General features: G+C 42.4%; 1 protein-coding gene across 1 annotated transcript in view; it reads right to left on the bottom strand.

Annotated features, from left to right (window-relative positions):
• The window catches only part of SLC66A2 (solute carrier family 66 member 2), a gene marked incomplete in the record, with an annotated part of 114,261 nt that overhangs the window by 27,967 nt on the left and 64,156 nt on the right, over positions 1–22,138 (bottom strand). The window contains 1 exon segment of the mRNA XM_034762479.1: positions 17,350–17,566. Within this exon segment, the coding sequence (XP_034618370.1) occupies positions 17,350–17,566 (217 nt within the window).

The raw sequence follows: 22,138 nt of genomic DNA, 5'->3' as shown, positions 1-22,138 counted from the left end.
CGGGGGCCGGGCCGGCGGTGCGGTTCCGGGCCGGGGGCGCGGGGGCCGGGCCAGCGGTGCCGAGGGCCGGCCTGGGGACCGGTGGTGCGGTGCCGGGGGTGCTCGGCTGGGGGCCCGGGGGCCGGGCCGGGGACAGGCGGTGCGGTGCCGGGGGTGCTCGGCCGGGGGCCCGGGGGCCGGCCGTGCTGGGCGGGCCGGGGGTGCTCGGCCGGGGCCGGCACCCCAGGGCCCGAGCTGACCCAGGCTGGAAACGCCGGGGGGGCCAGCCTGGGCCGCGCCTCTTCCCTCCACACCCCCCCTTACCTACTTCAGGCTTCCCGCGAATCAAATGTTCGCGGGAAGCAGGGGAGGGGGCGGAGACTTTGGGGAAGGGGCGGAGTTGGGGTGGGGGCGGGGGTGGGGGCGGGGCTGGGGCCCCGTGGAGTGTCCTCCTTTCGGAGGCACAAAATATGGTAACCCTAGTGTTGTGGTTTCCTATACCCTGACCAACCTAGCTATGCTGATGTAACTTTTCAGCGCAGACCAGGCCTCAGTGTGGTGAGAAAAGAGACTGCAGCTCAGGTTGCTAGTAGAGGTGGCAGCATGAGAAGAGGATGGTTTCCCATTTCCATGCTGGTTTTCTCTGGAGTCCTCTGTGGCCTCATTGTAGAGCACTGAGAATGTAATGGGAGGGAGGGGGGCAGTGGCAGCAGCATGCAGACATAGAGAAGAGCAATGCAATGACCCCAGCATGGAAGTAGGTGGGCCCAGGGCCAATCAGAGGGGGGGCCAGGAGGGCCATTTGGTCTGGGCCTCAAGCTCAAAGGTGGCCTCAAATTTAGACATTTGTTCATTTTTTGGCATTTGATAGGGATCCGCATAAAAACAAGTTGCGAAACTTATCAGGACCAAAATGTGACACACACACTCAGCTTAGAGCTGCAAATTTAAGCGAATAAGAGATGTGATTTGGTAAAAGACAATTTTTTTGTTAACTGATATAGACTGTCATATTCAAGAGAGTTTAAAATGTTCATAAATATTAATAAAAATATATTGGTTCTGACGGCACAAGATTAGACCATGTGTCATCATTTTTTATTTTTATTATGGCTAGGGGCCTCAAAAGCTGGAAGTGGCCTGGGCCTCTCTAGACCTCTGAGAGGGCCTGGGTGGGCCACAGTTTAGGTATTAAGTTAGGCTGCAGCAGGAAGTTGCAAACGGAGCAGAGCAAGTGGCAGACAAACCACAGATTTTGTTGAAATGGGGGGAAACCTTTGTTCCTTGAAATCAGATTCAGACAGTTTTCTACCAACATCTCTTTAGGGCATACTCTGTGCTCATTTTGCATGCACGGAAAATACAGTAGAGCATGCCCCTTCTGTCAGCCCAATCAGTTTGAATGTGCTGGATATTATTCCTGCTGAAGTGACTCTTTTAGTGGGGCGGGGAGGAACCCAAGCCTACCATATTCAAAGGGTCACTCCCCCTCCACCCTTCCCATTGGTATTAGAACCACAAAGGGTGGCAGGAAGTCACAAATTCAAGCTTCGTTATAGCTCTGAAATTTGGTCTAGGAAATAAACATCTTAAAATAAAGTTAAAAATCCTTTTATGTTTATGTTTTTTTTCCCCCCAAGTCTCCCGCAGCTCACCATTTGCTACTATATTTTTTGTAGCCACAGTAAGTTCTATTAAAAGTTTTTCAATGACTGTTGCACCAAACCACTGTTTAACAGAGGGAGATAAATAGTGTACAAAGCCTCTATACTGGAGGATCTCCAAGCATTTCACCAACATTTAATTAAGGTATTATTTCTAGTTTGCAGATGGGGAAAATATATAAGGTACAGGGAGACACTAAAGTCACAGATGGAGTCAATTTAATAGCTGCAATTAGAACCCAGGAATTTCTGTTTCCCAGTCTTGGCGTTCAGAACACTATACCATATCTTCCTCCCCACCAACATAAAGGCCATAAACCATGGGATGGGAAGGTACTGCAAGTAAGGGAAATAGAAAAAAAAATAAATAAATAAAAGAAAAAAAAAACCACACACACCCTAAAACACTACTACTGCCAGATTTATGGAGGCATGAGATGGAAGACAGACTTTTTTTTAATACATCTATGATTTGGTTGACATTATGGAGCTAGAGTGGGATAATATACATGACTAGACTGTCAACAGAAGTACTTTGAATGGGCAATGAAAGCAATCAACAGATGAAATAGGAGAAGCTCAAAATGCTTAATAGCTATTTTACAATCAGTGTTCACTGAAAAGGACAACTGTAGCCCAGATAATTGGTGCCATAATACCTAACAAGGAAAGGAAAAGGTCACTAGGCAAAATGATGAAGGTACACGTTAAAGAATGCCAGGTTACCATTCACATAGCTGAAATATCAGAAGCACTGACAATTATTTTTGAAGAATCATGGAGAACGCTGGAAGTCCCAGAAGAATGAAAAACGTTAAATGTTAATTATTTGAAGAAGGGTAAAACACACTGAAGGAAATACAGATGCGTACATTTAACGTTAACACCTAGTAAATTACTAGAACAGTTAGAGCAAGCAATTTGTAGGTACTTTGAGGAAAACAAGGTATTAGCCAACATGCGTTAACTTAGGGGATAAAGGAAAAAGACAGCTGATGTCTTTTTGAAGTATCTTGACTTCAATAATGGATCTGAAGGAATTCCACATAAGACACTTATTGTAATAGTAGAAGTAGTAAGTAGTAATAATACTCTGCATTTATACAGCAACTTCCGTTCATGCTCATCGTTGAAACCCTTATGTCTCAATTTAACACTGTCTTTTCTCTAGGCCAGCTCCTACCTGTTCTATTGAAAACTGCAGTTCTTTTTCATGCCACTAGTCCATGAACCGTGTTTGTAAATGTTCTTTGGTCCTGAAAGCGTTTGTACTGACTTCAGAGCATTTCTTGTCCTGCCAGGTCAGAAGATTTCAACTCAGTAATCAGAATGATGTGAATTTACATCTTGATTTTTCCACTTCAGCTTTAACTTGTTAGCAGCTGCTGTTTCAAGAATGACTACAGTTAGTGATTAAATTATACCATCACTTGGCAGCTGGGATTCCCATTATATAAAACTAGATTGAAATGGGGAAATTGCCTTGTCTGCATTATAACTGGCAAAGTGTTCAATAAACATTTCTGTTCTGTGTTTGGTAAAACGATTATGTTTCATCATTCAATCATCTGGTGATTGAACACTTTCTATTCCAATCATAACTCAGGAGGATGTTAAACAGCAGTTACTAATGTTAAATATTTTTAAATCAGCAGTCCAGATAACCTGTATCCAAGAACTTTAGGAGAGTTGGAAAGGTGCTCACTGGACTGTTAATGTTGATTTTCAATAACTCTTGGAACACTAAGCATGCTCCAGAAGACTGGAAGAAAGCTAATATCATGCCAATATTTAAAGAGGGTAAGCAGGATGATCTGGAGTCATTGGTGGGACTGCTCCGTAGCACCGCCTGACGTGCCAAACATGGCTCTGCAGAAGCTTCTCGCCTTAGCCCATAAGGTTTTGGCTGCCGGCTTGGAACAGGGTGTCCCATGCCATAAGCTCGGCTTCCGTCTCTACACAGTCAAATAAAAATAAACTCAGAATTTGGCCATTTGCCCCTTTAAAATATAAATTGAAAGGCACTTAGTTTCAGCACTTGAAGGCAAGGCCCTGACCTGGCCCTGGGGTCCTGGGCCAGCAATGAGGAGCTCCTCCTCTGTTGAGTCTCACCCAACACTCCCCTGATAAGAAACAGACAAGCCTTCTTGACTGGCCTGCCGGCTCCCAACTGGTCTGTGCTGGCCCCAGAGCAGTGCTGGGGGGTGGGGTCTGCGCTGCAGGGAGTGGGGTTGGAGCTGAGTAGAGGGTGCCCTGTCCTCACAGTCAGTCCTGGCCCTGATGCTAGGAGGCTGTATGGCCTCTGGGCCTAGAAAATCTTGTTAGTAACCTAGCCTGAGCAGAGAGATGTCTGGACACCGATGACTCCAGCAAGGGGCAGAGGTGACCTGGTAGACCAAATCACACTTGGGAAATTATAGGTCTGTTAGCCTGACATTGATACGGGGCAAAATAATGTAACCACTGATATGGGATTTTATTAATAAAGAATGAAAGGAGGGAAAGATAATTAATGCCAAAACATGGGTTTATGGAAAATGGATCCTGTCAAACTAACTTGGTATCTTTTCTTGATAAGATTACAAGTTTGGTCACTAAAGGTAACAGTGTTGATGTAATATACTTAGACTTCTGTAAGACATTTGACTCATGACATTTTGATTAAAAAAACAGAATGATACAAAATGAACATGTCACACATTAAATGGATTAAAAACTGGCTAACTGAATGGTCTCAAAATGCAATTGTAAGCAAGGAATCATCACAATAAAGCACGTTTGTTTTTAATGAGGTCCTGCAGGAATCTGTTCTTGGCCCTATACTTTAACATTTTTATCAATAATCAGAAAATCATCACTAATAATGTCTGTAAATGACACAAAGATTAGGAGAGTGATAAATAACAAAGAGGACAGGTCACCGATACAGAGTGATCTGGATTGCTTGGTAAGCTGGGCACAAGCAAACAATGTGCATTTTAATATGGCCATGCATCAAGTGATACATCTGGGAGCAAAGAAGGCAGGCCATACTTACAGGATGGGGGATTCTATCCTAGGAAGCAGTGACTCTTGAAGAAGACTTAGTGGATAATCAGCTGAACTTGAGCTCCTATTACAGCACTGTTTCCAAAAAGGTTAGTGCAATCTTTGGATGTATAAACAGGGGGATTCTCAAATAGGAGGGTAAATTACCCCTGTATTTGGCACTGATGCGACCACTACTGGAATATTGTGTCCAGTCCTGGTGTACACAATTCAGGAAGGCTGTTGATAAATTGGAGAGGGTCCAGAGAAGAGCCACAAGAATGATTAAAAGTATTGGAAAAAACACATGCTAGAGAGATTCAAGGAGCTCAATCTATTTAGCTTGAAGAGGTGAAAGGGTGACTTGATCACAATTTATAAAAACATAAATGGGAACAAAAATTTGATAATGAGCTCTTCAATCTAGCAGACAAAGGTGTAACAAGATCCAATGGCTGGAAGGTGAAGCTAGACAAATTCAGAGTGGAAATAAGGTGGAAATGTTTAGCACGAAGAGAAACAATTTACCAACTGTTGTGGTGGATTCTCCATCACTGGCAATATTAAAATCAAGATTGGATATTTTTCAAAGAGATATGTTCTAATTCAAACAGGAGTTAATTCAGAGAAGTCGTATGGCCTGTGTTATACCAGAAATCAGACTAGATCATCACAACGGTCTCTTCTGGCCTTGTCTATAAAAAATAATGGTTCTATCTCTAGTAATTCATGGTAGCAGCTGCTTAAATCACGATGGTAATCACAAGGCCATTATTTTAAAATGCAGTATGTTGCAAATTGATGGAGCTATAGTAACAAATTCTTTGTATCCTTGGTGAAGTGGAAATCCTGATTTTTTTCAGTGTCATACAGTATTCATTTTACAGCCTGGCTGGTTTGCAAGGGAGAGAACCTTAATGCTATTGCTGGTCTCTTGGAATAGCAAGGGTTTTGAGCACTGAGATAGGAAGACACTGACTTTAGAGCAGCGTAACTAGCAATCTCCGGTTTTTAGACATTCCGAACATTTTAAAAGAAATAATATTGCCATATTTAAAACAAAAATTCCCATTTAGGCCTCAATCCTGCAGACAATGGGAAATGCTCATTTAATTCCTATTCTTGTGTTTAGTGACAATCAGAAACTGGGGTTAGAAAATGTAAGCCAATATTGCTCTTACCTACTTTCTAAAACTTTAAAACTGCTGTCACATTACTGATTTAAGGTGTTTTTTTTTTCCTTTTTACATTTCAATCCTGCAGCACCAATTGTATTGCATTTCCGTGCTTCTGCTGAGCTGTCCAATAAAGATGAAGCCAGCATCACTTTCATTTGAACTAAATTAATTCATTGTTAATCCAGAACTAAGGTACCGTACATATGCACAGTTGTTTTGTTTTACAGAGTGAAGAATTCCTGAAGACATAGCAAAGAGTAATATGCTGGTGTTATTTTCAATATTTTATTTTTAGTCTAAAATTCCCTTTAAAATAAAATAAAAAAATAGTGATGTCATTTTCAGATTGTTTCCCTGTCAGCTGTGGTCAGAAATTATCCAGAGAACCAAGCCTATTTCAACTCATTGAAAATTCCTAGCTTCAAGTTTTTCTAATTTGTTTAGATCAGCACAAAAAATAAAAAACAAAAACCAAAAACAAAACAATTCAAAGTAGAAAAGCTCAGGCATCAGATTCCCTGTGTGTGCTGCCAAAAATGCATCTGCTCACCATGACTCATCCTGTTCTGTCAGTGTACCTCATTCATAATTGCAGCCCATTCTTCAAAACCAATCTGGTAGTTGGTGATTAAAATGGACCTTTTACAACTGCTCTTTAAAGTACATGCCTGAAGTGATATAAATACAGACGGAAAATCCCTCAACTCACAATAACCTTTCCAGGGGTCAAACTAACTATTTTACCAGAGCCAAAAGTCTCCGGACCAACGTAAAACAGCGGTTAAGCCACTGAAGTCAGAAATGTTGATGCTGATGTAAGGAAGATACAGACGCCCTCTGTCTGTAAATGGAAGATAGATGGTGTGAACAGCTGCACTGTACCAAAAAAAAAAAAAAAATCCACACACATCCCGCAAAACAAATCTTATCTCCCACTGAGAAATGCGGCTTATTTTATATTTTCAGAACAAGCTGGTAAGACAACTCTGGGGGAGAGGGAGCAAGCAAGATATCCGAGGACACACATGCCTCAGATTTTTTTTTGTAAAGAAGAACAGCTATATGTACTGCACATATTATATTAGATATCAGATAGCTCTCAGACGTAAGCTCTCAAACTGACTTATAGCTATGTTATACCTCATTATAATACACTTCTGACTGTAAGAGTAATATCAAAATTTGCAATTCTTGGCTCCCATGGCTTGAGAGACAATGAATACAGACTGTTTTACTTCAGTGAGTTATGATTATTTTACAGGGTAATCCCAGTAATCCCAGTAGTATTGCTACAGAAGAGGCAAAAATAAGCATTTTCTTTTAGTTCTCATTTCCCCACAGTTTCAGACATCACCGAGTTGTAACCTGATATAATACAATACCTTAACTCTCCCACAGAGCCTTTATGGAACAGATTTTCCAAGTTAGACATGACTGGAAAAAGGATGACTGGAAAAAGGCTAATGTAGTTCCCATCACTAAAAAATGGAAGGAGGAGGATCTGGGGAACTATAGGCCAGTCAGCCTCACCTCAGTCCCTGGAAAAATCCATGGAGCAGGTCCTCAAGGAATCAATTCTGAAGCACTTAGAGGAGAGGAAAGTGATCAGAAACAGTCAGCATGGATTCACCAAGGGCAAATCATGCTTGACTAACCTAATTGCCTTCCATGATGAGATAACTGGCTCTGTGGACGAGGGGAAAGTGGATGTGTTATTCCATGACTTTAGCAAAGCTTTTGATACGGTCTCCCATGGTATTCTTGCCAGCAAGTTAAAGAAGTATGGGCTGGATGAATGGACTATAAGGTGGATAGAAAGCTGGCTAGATCGTCGGGCTCAGCTGGTAGTGATCAACGGCTCCATGTCTAGTTGGCAGCCGGTTTCAAGCGGAGTGCCCCAAGGGTCGGTCCTGGGGCCGGTTTTGTTCAATATCTTCATTAATTATCTGGATCATAGCGTGGACTGCACCCTCAACAAGTTTGCAGATGACACTAAACTGGGAAGAGTGCTAGATACACTGGGGGGTAGGGATAGCATACAGAGGGACCTAGACAAATTAGAGGATTGGGCCAAAAGAAATATGATGAGGTTCAACAAGGACAAGTGCAGAGTCCTGCACTTAGGACAGAAGAATCCCATGAACTGCTACAAACTAGGGACCGAATGGCTAGGCAGCAGTTCTGCAGAAAAGGACCTAGGGGTTATGAGTCGACAGTGTGCCCTTGTTGCCAAGAAGGCTAACGGCATTTTGGGCTGTATAAGTAAGGGCATTGTCAGCAGATCGAGGGACGTGATCATTCCCCTCTATTCGACCTCAGATGAAGCCTCATCTGAAGTTCTGTGTCCAGTTTTGGGCCCCACACTACAAAAAAGATATGGATAAATTGGAAAGAGTCCAGTGGAGGGCAACAAAAATGATTAGGGGGCTGGAGCACATGACTTATGAGAAGAGGCTGAGGAAACTGGGATTGTTTAGTCTGTAGAAGAGACGAATGAGGGGGGGATTTGATAGCTGCTTTCAACTACCTGAAAGGGGGTTCCAAAGAGGATGGATCTAGACTGTTCTCAGTGATACCAGATGACAGAACAAGGAGTAATGGTCTCAAGTTGCAGTGGGGGAGGTTTAGGTTGGATATTAGGAAAAACTTTTTCACTAGGAAGTTGGTGAAGCGTTGGAATAGGTTACTTAGGGAGGTGGTGGAATCTCCTTCCTTAGAGGTTTTTAAGGTCCGACTTGACAAAGCCCTGGCTGGGATGATTTAGTTGGGGATTGGTCCTGCTTTGAGCAGGGGGTTGGACTAGATGACCCCTTGAGGTCCCTTCCGACCCTGATATTCTATTTGTAGCTATTTGTGTGAGCCTACCTTACGCATACAAAATGCAAAATTTATATTTGTATGTGCACATACATATATGATTCAGACATTTGCACATGTGCAAGACCTGTAGGTACCCAACTGGTTACGTTAGAGTGCACAAAGCTGAATGACATGCCCACAAATTAGCTTTGCACAATTATTTGCCATGCCTAATTGGAGATCCCCATCTACATCTGTTTACAAAGTCCATGCAATTCTTTATGGCTTCAAATCAGCCGGGCAATTAAGCACAATGTGGCAGGAAGTCAATGCACTATAGAATTCCAGATCTTTGAAAGCAGCTGAAGCCCTGAGAGGCACCCTCCCCACCTCTGATCTCTCCTTTCTACAAGTTCCTGGTTCATCAGCATTTCAGCTGGGCAGAGTCTGTGCTCCTGTAAAAACCTTCCAACACGTGGCAATGCTTGGACCTCTACTCAGAGAAGAACCATTCTGCTGTTAAACAGAGCCTCTGACTCCGTGCCATATACTCACACCAAAGTCTTATCTTCATTGTTAAAATAAGGTGTTGTTTCTCCCCTGGATTTACTAACGTGTGTGAGCTATCCCCAGTGAAGACCAGAAAAACTCTCCAGAGTCAATCCCTAGAGTGGGTATAGGGCTGTTTATCTCATGGTAAAACTAAAGTGTCCGGTCTTCACCTCAGGATAGCTCATGTGCCTTAGTTACCCAAAAGTAACTAGTAGTGAAGACAAAGCCTGAAAAGTCCATATCCACCAGTCATGTTTTCCCCACCTTGTTGCAGGTTGCTGTGTAGAGAGACCACTGTTCCATTGGGGTTGACCAATAGTTGAGAGTCATTCCAAGTCAATGACCCCTGTTTGAAGTCTTGATGGCTCTCAGCAACGGTCTTTCAACAAAGCGTCAAACAGCTTTCCTTGGACAGGGCAGCGGTCTGGGATGCAGTACCAAGCAGCGAGCATGCTGCAGCTCCACTCCTCCCCCACCCTCGTGCCAGCAAACAGCTGTTCGGTGGCAGGGAGAGGAGGAGGAGGAGCGGGAACGCAAAACGCTGGGGGAAGAGGCGGGGGAGGAGCTTGGCTGCTGGTGGAGCCTGCCCTGCTGCAGCAGGAGCCCCAGGAGTCAGCAGCACCAAGCTTCTGCCCCCGCAAGAGAGAGCGGGGGGCAGAGCAGAGCAGCCAGGCCGGGGCCCCTTTGGAGCGTGGTCCCGGCGCCATGATAAATCCGGTACTGGTGTTGTACTGTGTGTGGAAATATCAGAACTGTGACTTCACAAGTCTGGTCTTGACCCCAGGCAGGGGCAGAGGCAGGGCCTTGGGGAAGGGGATGAAATCAGGGCATACCCCCTCCTCCAGCCCCCTGCTGTGAGCTGCTCAGGGCACGGGGTTGGGAGAACTCCCACGACCCTAGCCCACACCCCGAGCCCTCTGCCCTGTCTCCTGCACCCACACCCCACCCCTGACTCCTGCACCCGCTTACACACACCCAGCTCTCAGTCCTGACTCCTGCACCCCCCACACATCCTCACCCTGAGCACCAAACGGGAGCTCCTGCACCCCCCCCCACACATTCCCACCTGCACCCCTTGCACCAAATGGGAGCTGCCCCAGGTAAGCGCTCCACACCCCAACCTCCTGCCCCAACCCTGAGCCCCCTCCCTCACCCTAGCTCCTGGCCAGACCCTGCATCCCAACCCCCTCCAAGACCCTGCACCCCAAGCCTCAGTTTGGTGCAGAGAGAGATAAAGAGAATGGTCTAGAACCAGGAAGAAGGTAGGTACCCGCTCTATGTTGGAAGAGGGGGGTCCCGTTTATCCCCTCCCCAGCCCTACTGCGCTTGCAGTTTACCCCCGGCCCCTCCCTTGCTCCAGGGACCAACCCTAGCTCCTGCCCCTCTGTGCTTTTGCCCCTGGCCCCTGCCTTGCTTCAGCTGGGGACCAATCCCACCCCCACGCCCCGCTGTCAGGGTGGATAAAAATGACTTTTTTAAAAACATAAATTAAAAAAAAAAATCGGATTTTTTTTATTTAAATGGGCTTTTTCCCTCAAAAATCCATATCTAAAGATGGTTTTAATTAAGATACATTATATCTCATCATGGAATGGGGATTATAAATTCTATAGTATGAGATAATATATTCATGTAATGTTTAAGAAAAGTTTTGTAAATGAGTTTTAATAGTTCATGGATTAGGGACCGAATTTTATGGGGTTCCACAGGTTTCTGTATAGATTTAGGTTAATCTGTCTATCTACCCAATGTGACTCAGTGCTCAGTCTAGAAGATACCATCAGAGATGCTTAGTTTTGCAGTTCTCAAACTGTGGATTTATCTCTCCAGAGGCAACATGCTTATTAACAGCAAAAAATGTTTTTAAATAAATAAATAATATATAGAGGCGAGAAATAAAAGACCTCAACTCTATTGTCCTGCTGCAAATTTGTGTACACAGAGTCAATCCCTTACTTCTCTCTAAAAGTGAAAAGTTTCAAAAAGTTCAATGAATAGAAGATCATTGGGGGTGGAATAGAGCTGGACAAGGAGAAGAAGTCTGTAGATATATGTGAGAAGCGAGGGACATATGCTTTTTTGTTAAAATATTATGTTTGCTGTTAAAGAAAAAAATCTAGAATACTTAATGTTGTTGTTTTAGTTAAAAAAAAAAAAAAAAAAAAACACAATTTAAAATGTCTGTCTGGTGATGTTCTCCTCCTAATACAGCCTGGCAAGAAAATCCTCCAAATATTAATGATTAACCTGTTGAATTGGAGATATTTATGAAGTCATTGGGAGGTGAACTATCTGCTTCAATTACCTTTGGTAAATGAAATAACCAAGTGATCATCCACTTTCTGATATAGCTGTAAAACTAATCTGAAAAGTTTTCAAAATAAATCACTTTAAAAATGTATAGTGTGTACCTTCTAAAAATGAAACCTACATCTATCTCTGAGTTGTGAAGAATATGTATTAAGCTTATAACAACCAACAAGAATGCACTTTTATGTAGAATACTATGATTAAATCAAGTCTTCCTGACTAGTGATTTAAATCATGATTTAAATCAAATCCACCCTGCCCACTGTGCTCTTGCCCTTGGCCCCTTCATTCTCCGGGGGGGGGCTCACAAATATGTTTGGCGCCGGGCCCACAAAAAGTTAATCCGGCCATTCTCAGAGTTCATAATCTGATACAGATTATTGGTCAGAGAGCCATTCTGTCACAGGGCCTATATGGATTTTCTGCTCTGAATAAGTGCAAGAAACTATGCCCAGAGTACTATACTACATCATCAAACCCAACAACAACAAAGCCAGAATCTCTGCTTGCTGGAAGAGAAACATTCTGCAAGGATACTTTTGTACATCAGGTTTCTGAAGTGTTCAGAACTTCATATGTTATACTTGTGTATTAAGAACAATCTTTTGTCCTCTTAGATGTCACACTTTCGCAGATAGTATGATTAACCCTGTATTCCAGGGCTCCAAAGTTTTGGGATTACTTTTTTTGCTTTCTTCAGTGTGATGTAAAAGAATAAATGAATTCTAGTATAATCATTAATCATGCATTTAATTCACCTCAGTAACAATTAAATTATTCTTTTATAATAGGAAAAAATAGGTGACTTGACAGGATCCCAAACTGAATAGAGATTAAATTAAGTAATCATTTCCTTGATAGATATTAACTTCTGCCTTTTTTATGAGCTGTGGTACCTTTTTCAAGATTAGTGCAATAATTAATGGGATTATAAGTGTACTGTCTGGATTTTCAATTCTGCAAAAAATCTAAATGTTGGAACAGAGCCTCATGTTCCCATAAAGTACTAATTTTAAAGACAAATTTGGTGAGTCATTTAAGAGCTATCATGGAATTTTCTATTCTTCACATCAGCATTTGTCCTAAATATTTATTTAATAATGGAAATTTTTTACCCTTGAGCCATCATGCCAAGACACACTGCCCTGACTTACTATAATGAAAGGCTATGATTCAGCATCCATCTCCCCTGACTTAAATTTCTCTGCCTCCTCCCATGCCCAAGTTTTCTCTTTGGTCTCTGCTCCCTCGAGCCTGCAGTACAGTAACCCTCTGGTAGGCACACAGCTGATATTACTATAAACAAAGTAACAATTAAATTATTCTTTTATAATAGGAAAAAATATTTAGGACATAAAAAATAAAATGTATGCCAAATAAAAGAACCGCTTGCATGGAGTCAGATGAGCTCTTACTACAAGTTGTTTGTGGCAAATGGTGGGGAGCAGAATATCTTTTGTATTGAATTAAATAAATTGTACCAAATGTATACATGTTGATTATACATCACCTTAGATTTATTTGCCAAACTCAGAATCCATGGAAATCCCTTATTAGATTCTCAGAACTCTGAAACATGTTTCAACTTGAATCTACATAAGTTTTCAGGCATTACATCATTCTCAGCCAATCAGAGCACAAGATTATTGTATAGTCACTGACCCATAAATATACATTTTGATTGGTTGCTGGAGCAATCCGATAGGCATAGTGACAGTATTTTAATCTATATACATTCAAGTCCCTGCACTCTGACTCAGGAATATCATCAGCCATAATACACCTATAATCGGATTGCACAGCTGGTTCTCAATAATTCTTCAGTGCTTACACAAATTTCCCTGATCTGACTACTGCCCACAACAAACATGGCTACATCAGCTTCTTACCATCCCTCACCCCGCCAACCCTCTCAATGCATGCGTTTTTCGTTGAGCTTGAGGCCAGTAGCCAACTGAAATGCACAGATAAGATTACTAAGAGCACACAGTATAGCAACTTGAAACTGCTCTCTATTAATTTTTCACTAACAACCATACCTTCCTTTAACACCTTTCTTCATCTTTGGTCTCGGAGTTCACTTACTGGGATGCAGTTAATGCCCTCAAGTGACATTTAACTATGACTGTTATTACTACCATAGCTGCTAGGAGCCAGAGTCATGGACCAGGACCCCATAGTGTAGAGACACTGTACCAACACAGAACAAAAAGATGGTCCCTGCCCTAAAGGGCTTCCAATGTAGTGTTCATTTCTTGTATTCCTGTTGCAGAAGCAACCCATTATCAGAGAAGGGAACTCCTGACCCAGCAGACCCAGGAAGTGGCTTCTGTATTTGGCCAAAGTAAAAATTCATCTATCCCCTTGCTGATTTTCCCGCATCAGATATTGTTAGTTTTAATTTAGAAAATGAATAATTTGTTAAAGTAGAAATATGCTTAACACATCAGATGCTATTCCTTACCTGGCCCTAATTTAGAAAGACATGCACCTGTTGCCATATTTCAGCAATTAATGAATCTAATAAGATTTTTGTACTCTGACAGACAGTATATATGCTAATCCCATGTAAAAAGTGGTAAGCAGTCAAAATTCCAACAGGCACCCACTAAAATCATACAAAATCGGGCCCCAAGCCCGTAAACACGTAAGCATAGGCATAACTTCTCTCATGTGAGTAGTCCTGCTGAAGTCAGATGGGACTGCTCACCTGGGTATGGCTACATAAATGCTTAAGTGTTTCCAGGACTGGGGTCTTTGTCATGTCCATAACCGTGTGTCGGGTGGGGTAGGTTCATAAGAAACAAATTTGGAACAGTTCCCTCAACATAAATAAGTTCATAATATGTTGTGTATTATGTACAAATCACATTTATTTAGTAGTAATAGTAGTGCAGTAGTGCCAAAAGACACCAACTGAGTTCGGGATCCCATATTGCTAGGCATACACATACACATTACACATTCTAAAATAATTACATAAACTGCAATACATTCTGAGAAAATGTTTAATGGAGAATGAATCTTCCTTGAAGACATAAAAATAAAATTTTAGGAGGCTACTTCCTAATTGTGCATTTCAAAGAAATATCATTAGTTCTATTAAAAACAAATATTCTGTATTATCAGTTACTGGTACCATCCATAAATCTCATGCAAAAGCATGTCAGCCACTCCTTTTAGGAAAAAAGGAACAAAATGACATAAAAGCCATAGAACATGCTGACACATCAGCCCAATACCACCAAAACCATTTTAAAGTTAGTGTGAAATACTATTTCATTACTATTTTCTTCAGTGAATGCAACCCTCTTTCCCCAGCTAGAAGCTGTACATTTTAAAATAAGGTATCTGCAGTTCTATGCTTCACAGAGAAACAATTGTGCTCGAATAGAAAGCACTTCTTTGATTTTGCTAATTCCAGTCCCCAGAGAGTACCGTATATACTTGTTCATAAGCCGAATATTTTTGGTAAAAAAGTGATGCATCAAAGCGCGGGGGTTGGCTTATAAATGGGTCTACACCAAAATGTGATGATTTTAAACTCTATGGAATCATTGAATTGAATATCTAATACATTGTCGTTTTGTTTATCTGTAGGCACGGAGCCCCTCAGCTCCCTGTGGCCGCGGTTCGCCGTTTCCAGCCAATAGGAGTTGCGGGAAGTGGCGTGCGGCTCCAGGCCTGCAGACGCTCCAAGTAAACAAAACGTCCCCACCCGGCAGCAACTTACGCTGATGGGCCGGGAGCCAAAGTTTTCCAACCCCTGAAATATAGGGTCAGCTTATGAAAGGGTCATACAGTTTTTGCTATTTTTACCTATCCATTTTGGGGGGTCAGCTTATAAATGAATGGGCTAATGAATGAGTATATACAGTAATTAAGAAAAAATGTAAGGTTACCTGGTCGCAGCTATCATAATACAACACTATTACACATGGAAGGGAAAAGCCAAATGAGCGCATGATTGAGGTCTGGCACTTAAAAATCCCTTTTCTCTTGGATACCACAGATACAGAATTTCTCTTGGCAATAAGTATGCACAAAATGCAAAAATATTTAGATGAAAACTCCTGACTCCCCGCAATGCCAAGGGTACTACCAATCATAAGATGCCTTGAGCATCAAAGTAAACAAATATCAAAACATTTCCTCGAAAACATCCCAAACTGGAGAAGCACTTTCAGCAGGTACCAAAAATACCTCTAATCCAAGCCAAACAAGCAAAGGGAATATGGCCAACAGACCCAGGAAGTGGTTTCTGTATCTGGCCAAAGCAAAAGTTTTTTTGATGATCATCTTGTAAAGAAAAAAGTAATTGGAAGACAGCTTGATAAAGGGTCAAGAATGATAGTGCTTGGCAGATGGAAATTGCTGTTGTATTGGTTCAGTGGATTAGTGAAATAACACAATGCAGTGGTCACTTTTAAAAACCTTTCAGTTGGTTTTGCAACTAGGTAACATTATCTTGAGATGTACAGTGTGCATGGTAATATAATCTAGTCTAACATTCAGAATGGTGGATATGAGATCAAAGTTTTCTTTCATTCAGTTCATAAAAAGTCACTCAATGATGTGTGTACAATTTTAAGTTGCTAGTTTGTAATTTTTAATAGTATTTTATTTATTTTCACATGAGTAGAAGTCATGTATAAGAATGAACAGCCAATGGGGGGGGGGGGGAGTTCACAGAAGATGCCATTACATAGTAAAAATAGTTAATTAACAAAAATGTGTGAACTGGACTGCCAGAAATTATTACACATAAATTCAAAACTATTTTCCCTATCTTTGGTGGTTTTGATATATGTCAGTTTCCCCCCCACACACACTCCCAATAAACAGCACTTCCCAAATTTGGTTAAAATAAGGTACTGACATTGGTGTCATGTCTCATCTAGTGATTTGCAAGAGATTGTGAAGATATAACTTATAATTGGGAGATTAATTCTTCAAGTTAGAAATATTGTTAATTTATTTTTTAATGCAAGTCTCACTAATGGGCTCAATCAGTGCATTGGTAAGTCTTTTAAGTTTCAGAAAGGGGTCTTAGGTCACTTATTACTGAATCTTTATATGACAAGTGGTGCCAGATCCTCGTTTCCTATAAATACTGCCCCAAAAGCCACAGAACAGGCAGTGATGAAACAAGCCAATGAGCCTGCAGTGACCAGACAGAATATGTCCTAGATCACCTGCAATTACAGACTGATCCAAAGACCAGTGCAGCCAATGGCAAGACTTCAGCGGGCTTTGGATTAGGTCATTGGTATCACAGTGGTAGATGCTGTGTAAAATTAAAAAAAAATAAAGAAGTAAGATGGGTCTTTTCCTAGAACTTTAAAGAGTTTGAAATGGTGACTGTTAGATGATGACTTTGTAGAACAGCCAGGTAATGGAAGGAAGACGAGGGCTGGGAGTGAGGCCATATTTTGTGAAAGGTGACTGACAAGGGGAGATTTCTCTTGCTTTCAGGAAGATCCATTTGTCAGCATTTGGGGTGACATTAAGAACAGAAGAAGTCAGACCTGTAGCCCGTCCTTAATCTAGATCCAATGTGAACAACAATAGCAGAATGTTTAAAAGTTTATTTTACAAACTGCCTCCATCAGTGCTCATTAAAAGTGTGGATCAGATCCTCAGTGGATGTAAATCAGCATAGCATGGTTGACTTCCATGGCAACTTACATCAGCCAAGGATCTAGCCCTATGACTGCTCTGTCACACAGTGAAAACTCAAGGACACTAGAAAATTCTTCCAGAAATATTCAGGGATTTTCTCCCCACCACCACCACCTCAAACACAAACACACACCAATTTAAATAAATAAATAGCTTACCTCATTCCATCTGTCGATCTGTTCTGATAGTTACGGTAAAGCTGCGGAACACCCAACATGGCCTCAGTGAACACAGCCAGGAAGCCCAGTGTTTCCACAAAGAGAAATGAGTCAAGGGAGAGGTAAGTGATGTATCCGGTCACCCCCGTGAAAGTCAGAACACACTGCAGATAGTCTGTAAACTTGCTCCAGTGCCAAAAATAGTTCAAGTCAAAATCTGAAATAGAATATTAAAAAAATAAATACATAAATAAGAATTTTCCCAACTCACATCATTAATCTCTCTCAGAATCTTTAACAGGTGGAACTAACAACTGGAAAGCATCAGAGTCATTATCATCCTTCATGTAAGGGATTAAATAAAGGTGGGAGGAAGGAAAAGGAGGGAAAACCCCCAAAGTCTAATGTTAAAAAAGGAAAAGAGGATCAGGGGTGTGGCTGCTCAGGAGACAAAGAGGAGACAAGGATTTCCCACCCTCAACGTGCTTCCAAAATTGGCTTTTACTGAAATCCTTGCCCCTTGGGGAGTAAACAAGAAGTGTACAAAACCCGTCTGGCGATTACTAGCTGTAGAACATTAACATAGATTTATACAACACCACACAATACAAAGGCTCTGCCCCAAAGCACTTACAATCTAAAAGCTTTCCAATTCAAAGGCATGGTCCTTAACTTCGAGGCACTCACACTCCTGGGACATCTAAAAAGTTGACTGAAGCTCTGGGACAAAGACTGTGGTAGACAACTCCTCTCCTCAGCACAATGGAACTATCTACAGCAAAGGTAAAAAGCTCATCTGGGCAGGAGATAGCTTTCTCGAGGGCCAGCCCAAGCCTGCAAAATGAACTCCCACAGGAACCACCACAAACCTCACTAACCTTTCATTCCAAGTGTAAGATGCATTCCTTGGACCACCAAGCCTTTTCTAATAAAAACACAACTCAGTGGAGATATATATAGATATAGAGCTATAAAGATATATATATTTGAGTCAATGCCAAAACAAAACACTGCAACTACACTATAAACACAACCTTTGCCCCGGGGGAGCACATTAGAGAAAGAATGAACAGCACAAGACAGATGTTATTCATATAACTTAAAGCACTACTGAAAGGCACTCGGATACCTCAGTGATAGGTTGGTATAAAATAACAGACAAATACAATCAAGGACAATGGCTTTATTGCAAAACAATAATAATGGAACCACCAAAATGAAAGCTCTAAACTAATAACTCACTTGTAGCTGCTATTATAGCTTCTTCCACTCTACTACTATATAAAAAAAGAGGGTTAAAATACACTTGCTCCCCTTACTCATCAAAAGAGTAGACCATATAATGGCTGAGCTACATGAAGCAGCCAAAACGCTCCAGGAAGCAACAAACCAGTTGTAGCCTTTGTTCACTTTCTCCCCCAGTGAAAGAATTTGAACAAAAAAAACCCCCCCTCCCCTTAACAAGGCCAATCAACACCTTGTCTGACCCTGCAACCCACTCAGGCGATCTGGATGCTCTTTAAAAAACACTTTCTGTAAATTCAGGTTAAACACATCAGCCTCTGCATCCAGCAAGTTAACTTCACCCAGCCACAACAAAATGAAACAGGAAAGCAGGTTGGATTCCAGCCCCAGCTGTAGCATAACCATGTTTGGCTAGAAAATACAATAAAGTGCTATGACCAAGAACTGAATTTAACAGCCTGTTGAAGAGCCATTCTCAAAGCAAAATCCTTGAAAAGCAGAATTACAGATAGGGTGACCAGACGTCCCGATTTTATCGGGACTGTCCCGATATTTGGTTGTTTGTCCCGCGTCCCGACCGATGTTCGGTCAGGACACAGGACAAACAAGCAATTTTACCCTCTGCTCCGGCGCACAGGCGTAGCCCAGAGGGGCTCTTGACCCCCCCCTCGCCCCGCGCTCTCCTTCCCCCACTGGATCCCTCCCCAAATCCCCGCCCTGGCCCCACCCCCAGCCTGGCCCCCTCACTGTCTCATTGGATCCCTCCCCAAATCCCCGCCCTGGCCCCACCTATTCCCCAAGCACGCCACATTCCTCCTCTCTCCCAGGCTTGCGCTGATCAGTTGTATGACGGCGCAAGCCTGGAGGGAGGGGGTGGCCCCCAGCACTCACCCTGTGAACTGCTCCAGTCCAGCTTCTCCAGGAAGGTGAGCACAGCCCAGCAGAGATCCCACAGCGGCTCCCTCCACCCGAGCTCCCGGTAGAAGGCGAGGCAGGCCTAGGCCTCCTGCGCTGCGCCCATGGCTCATGGAGCGGCCCGGCCCAGCCCAGGCAGGGAGGGCGGCCGGGAAGCGAGCCAGGCTGCCCTGGGGATCTAGCGCAGCATGTGGGCTTGGCAGCTCCGGGCCACGCTCAGCTGTTGCGGCCACCATACAGTCGGGTGGAGACGGGGTGTGCCGCCTGGCGGCTTTTTTTTTCTGCCACCCCTTCCCCCCCATCCCAATATTTCATCTTTGTCATCTGGTCACCCTAACTACAAATGGCCTTTAAACTCAACCCAACAATCTCCTCTCACTAGGTTTTTTTTTTAAGTTATGAATTTGAACAACTGTAATGCAGACTTCAGATCCCTTACAATGAATTGCCAGCTTTGATGTTCAGCCCTTAGAAATCATAGAAATTTTGATTTAATTCAGACTCACTCTCTCTCTCTCTGCTAAAGCCTGTAGGACAGAACATCCAACTGGTGCCTGGAAAGTTTCCATTTACTTTCCAATAAATACCCCTCCAGCTCAATATGTAATATTCAAAAGGTGTTCACGTAAATACCTGAACTCTATCAGTAAGCAGCAGCTGGAGCTCAGGACACTATCTTTTCCGTGGACTACCAGACCCAAAGGGACCCTGACAGCTCTTGAAATTCATCATCTAGTCACACTGCTCTGAATCTTGGACTCCGCATCTATTTCTTTCCTTATTGGTTATACTGCCCTTTTTTGGTGCAGCTTCCTTGGGCTTCTCTCTGATTACTGCCCACCCTCCTTTGCGCGCCCTCACCTCCAGACACTGTGTGGGGGGGTTCCCCCCTCTTTATTCCCCCACTTTCCTCCTACTCCCACAGTCCTTTCCTACAGTTCCACCCCCACGGTGAACCTGAATGCCTATCTAACTTTTATACACCTCTACCCCGATATAACACACCCCAATATAACACGAATTCGGATACAACGCAGTAAACAGTGCTCCGGGGGGCGAGCTGCACGCTCTGGTGGATCAAAGCAAATTCAATATAACGTGGTTTCACCTATAACGCGGTAAGATTTTTTGGCTCCCCGAGGACAGCGTTATATCGGGGTAGAGGTGTAATATAAACTAAATAGCTAAAAGCATGTAACTAACATAAAAAATTAAGAAACACAACTTACAAACCAATCAGAATGCATACACCACTCTCACGCTTCTACTCAATTCATAAAAGCATCCCTAAGCCATGATAACCCTTCAGCCTGCGCTTAACTTTAAGCATATGCCTAATTCCCATTGAAGTTAATGTAACTGATGCACACGCTTGACAGCTGTTGTGAACAGAAATGGATACACTCGAGTGCTTTCCTGAATCAGGGCCTAAGCAACAACACAACCTTGTAATAATGATTTACTTAACATCTGTCCTCCAGGGGTGCTGGAACAATTTATATAGTGGGGGTGCTGAAAGCCATTGAACCAAACTGTAAACCCTGTATATAATGGAAGCCACTTCAAGCCAGGGGGTGCTGCAGCACGACCAGCACCCCTAGTTCCAGAACCTATGCTGTCATCTGAGAATATTGTGAAGTAATTTTCCTACCTTGCATACTATATAAATCAAAATGTATAGATGAAGAAACTGTGGTACAAGTAGTTAAGTGACTTTATCCAAGGTGTCAGAGTAAGTTTGCAGCAGAATAGGCATGGAATCCAGGTCTTCTGACTCCTAGTCTCTTGCTCAAACCATCACTAGGCTATACAGGGCCTAAATTTCACAACTGTAGGTTCTGAGTAATTTCTAATTTCAGCTACAACTAGCCCGATAACATTTTACTGAACAGAGGGTGGGAGAGAGGGAAGACAAGAGCAATTATAACCTTGATAACTACTTTACCGGGGGGGGGGGAGGGATCTGAATTCTGTTAAAAACAATCCAATCAGTAATTGCTCTATTTAACAGACATATATTGTACCAAAAGAGACTTTTGCATTCGGAAAATACATCATAAACTTCTGCATCACCCTTACAATGGCAGTGCTTTTTCCAGAAACAAGTAGAAACTGATTGGACTTTTTAAAAAAAATGTTAAGATAATGTCATATTTGCTTCATTTTTTTTCACATGGATGCTAGTTTTGCTGGCCCTTACTTGGATTGTTAAACTCGTGTTTTGTCTTATAATAGGTTTCAGATGTTTTGCAAGGCAGCTTGTTCTAGCCAAAGCTATCTGCCCTAGTAATTGGTTTCAGATGCTCACGAAAGGTCATAAATAAAACAGATCAATGTAAGGCTGGAAATAAAGTTGTGAAGTATTCCTTCTGAGCGTCACCCTTCTCCAGGCAGCGCCAACTATGTTAGATAATATCATATAGTAGCAGTTATACCTTTCATAGCAAAATACTAGATTACTGTTGAGCTAACTGACATGCTACAAAAAGAAGAACAGGAGTACTTGTGGCACTTTAGAGACTAACAAATTTATTAGAGCATAAGCTTTTGTGGGCTACCACGAAAGCTTATGCTCTAATAAATTTGTTAGTCTCTAAAGTGCCACAAGTACTCCTGTTCTTCTTTTTGC

Source organism: Trachemys scripta, chromosome 2 (genome assembly GCF_013100865.1).
Source record: "Trachemys scripta elegans isolate TJP31775 chromosome 2, CAS_Tse_1.0, whole genome shotgun sequence".
NCBI classification, from domain to species: domain Eukaryota; kingdom Metazoa; phylum Chordata; order Testudines; family Emydidae; genus Trachemys; species Trachemys scripta.
Note: the sequence above shows the minus strand (reverse complement) of the source record. Positions and strands in the feature narration are given on the sequence as shown.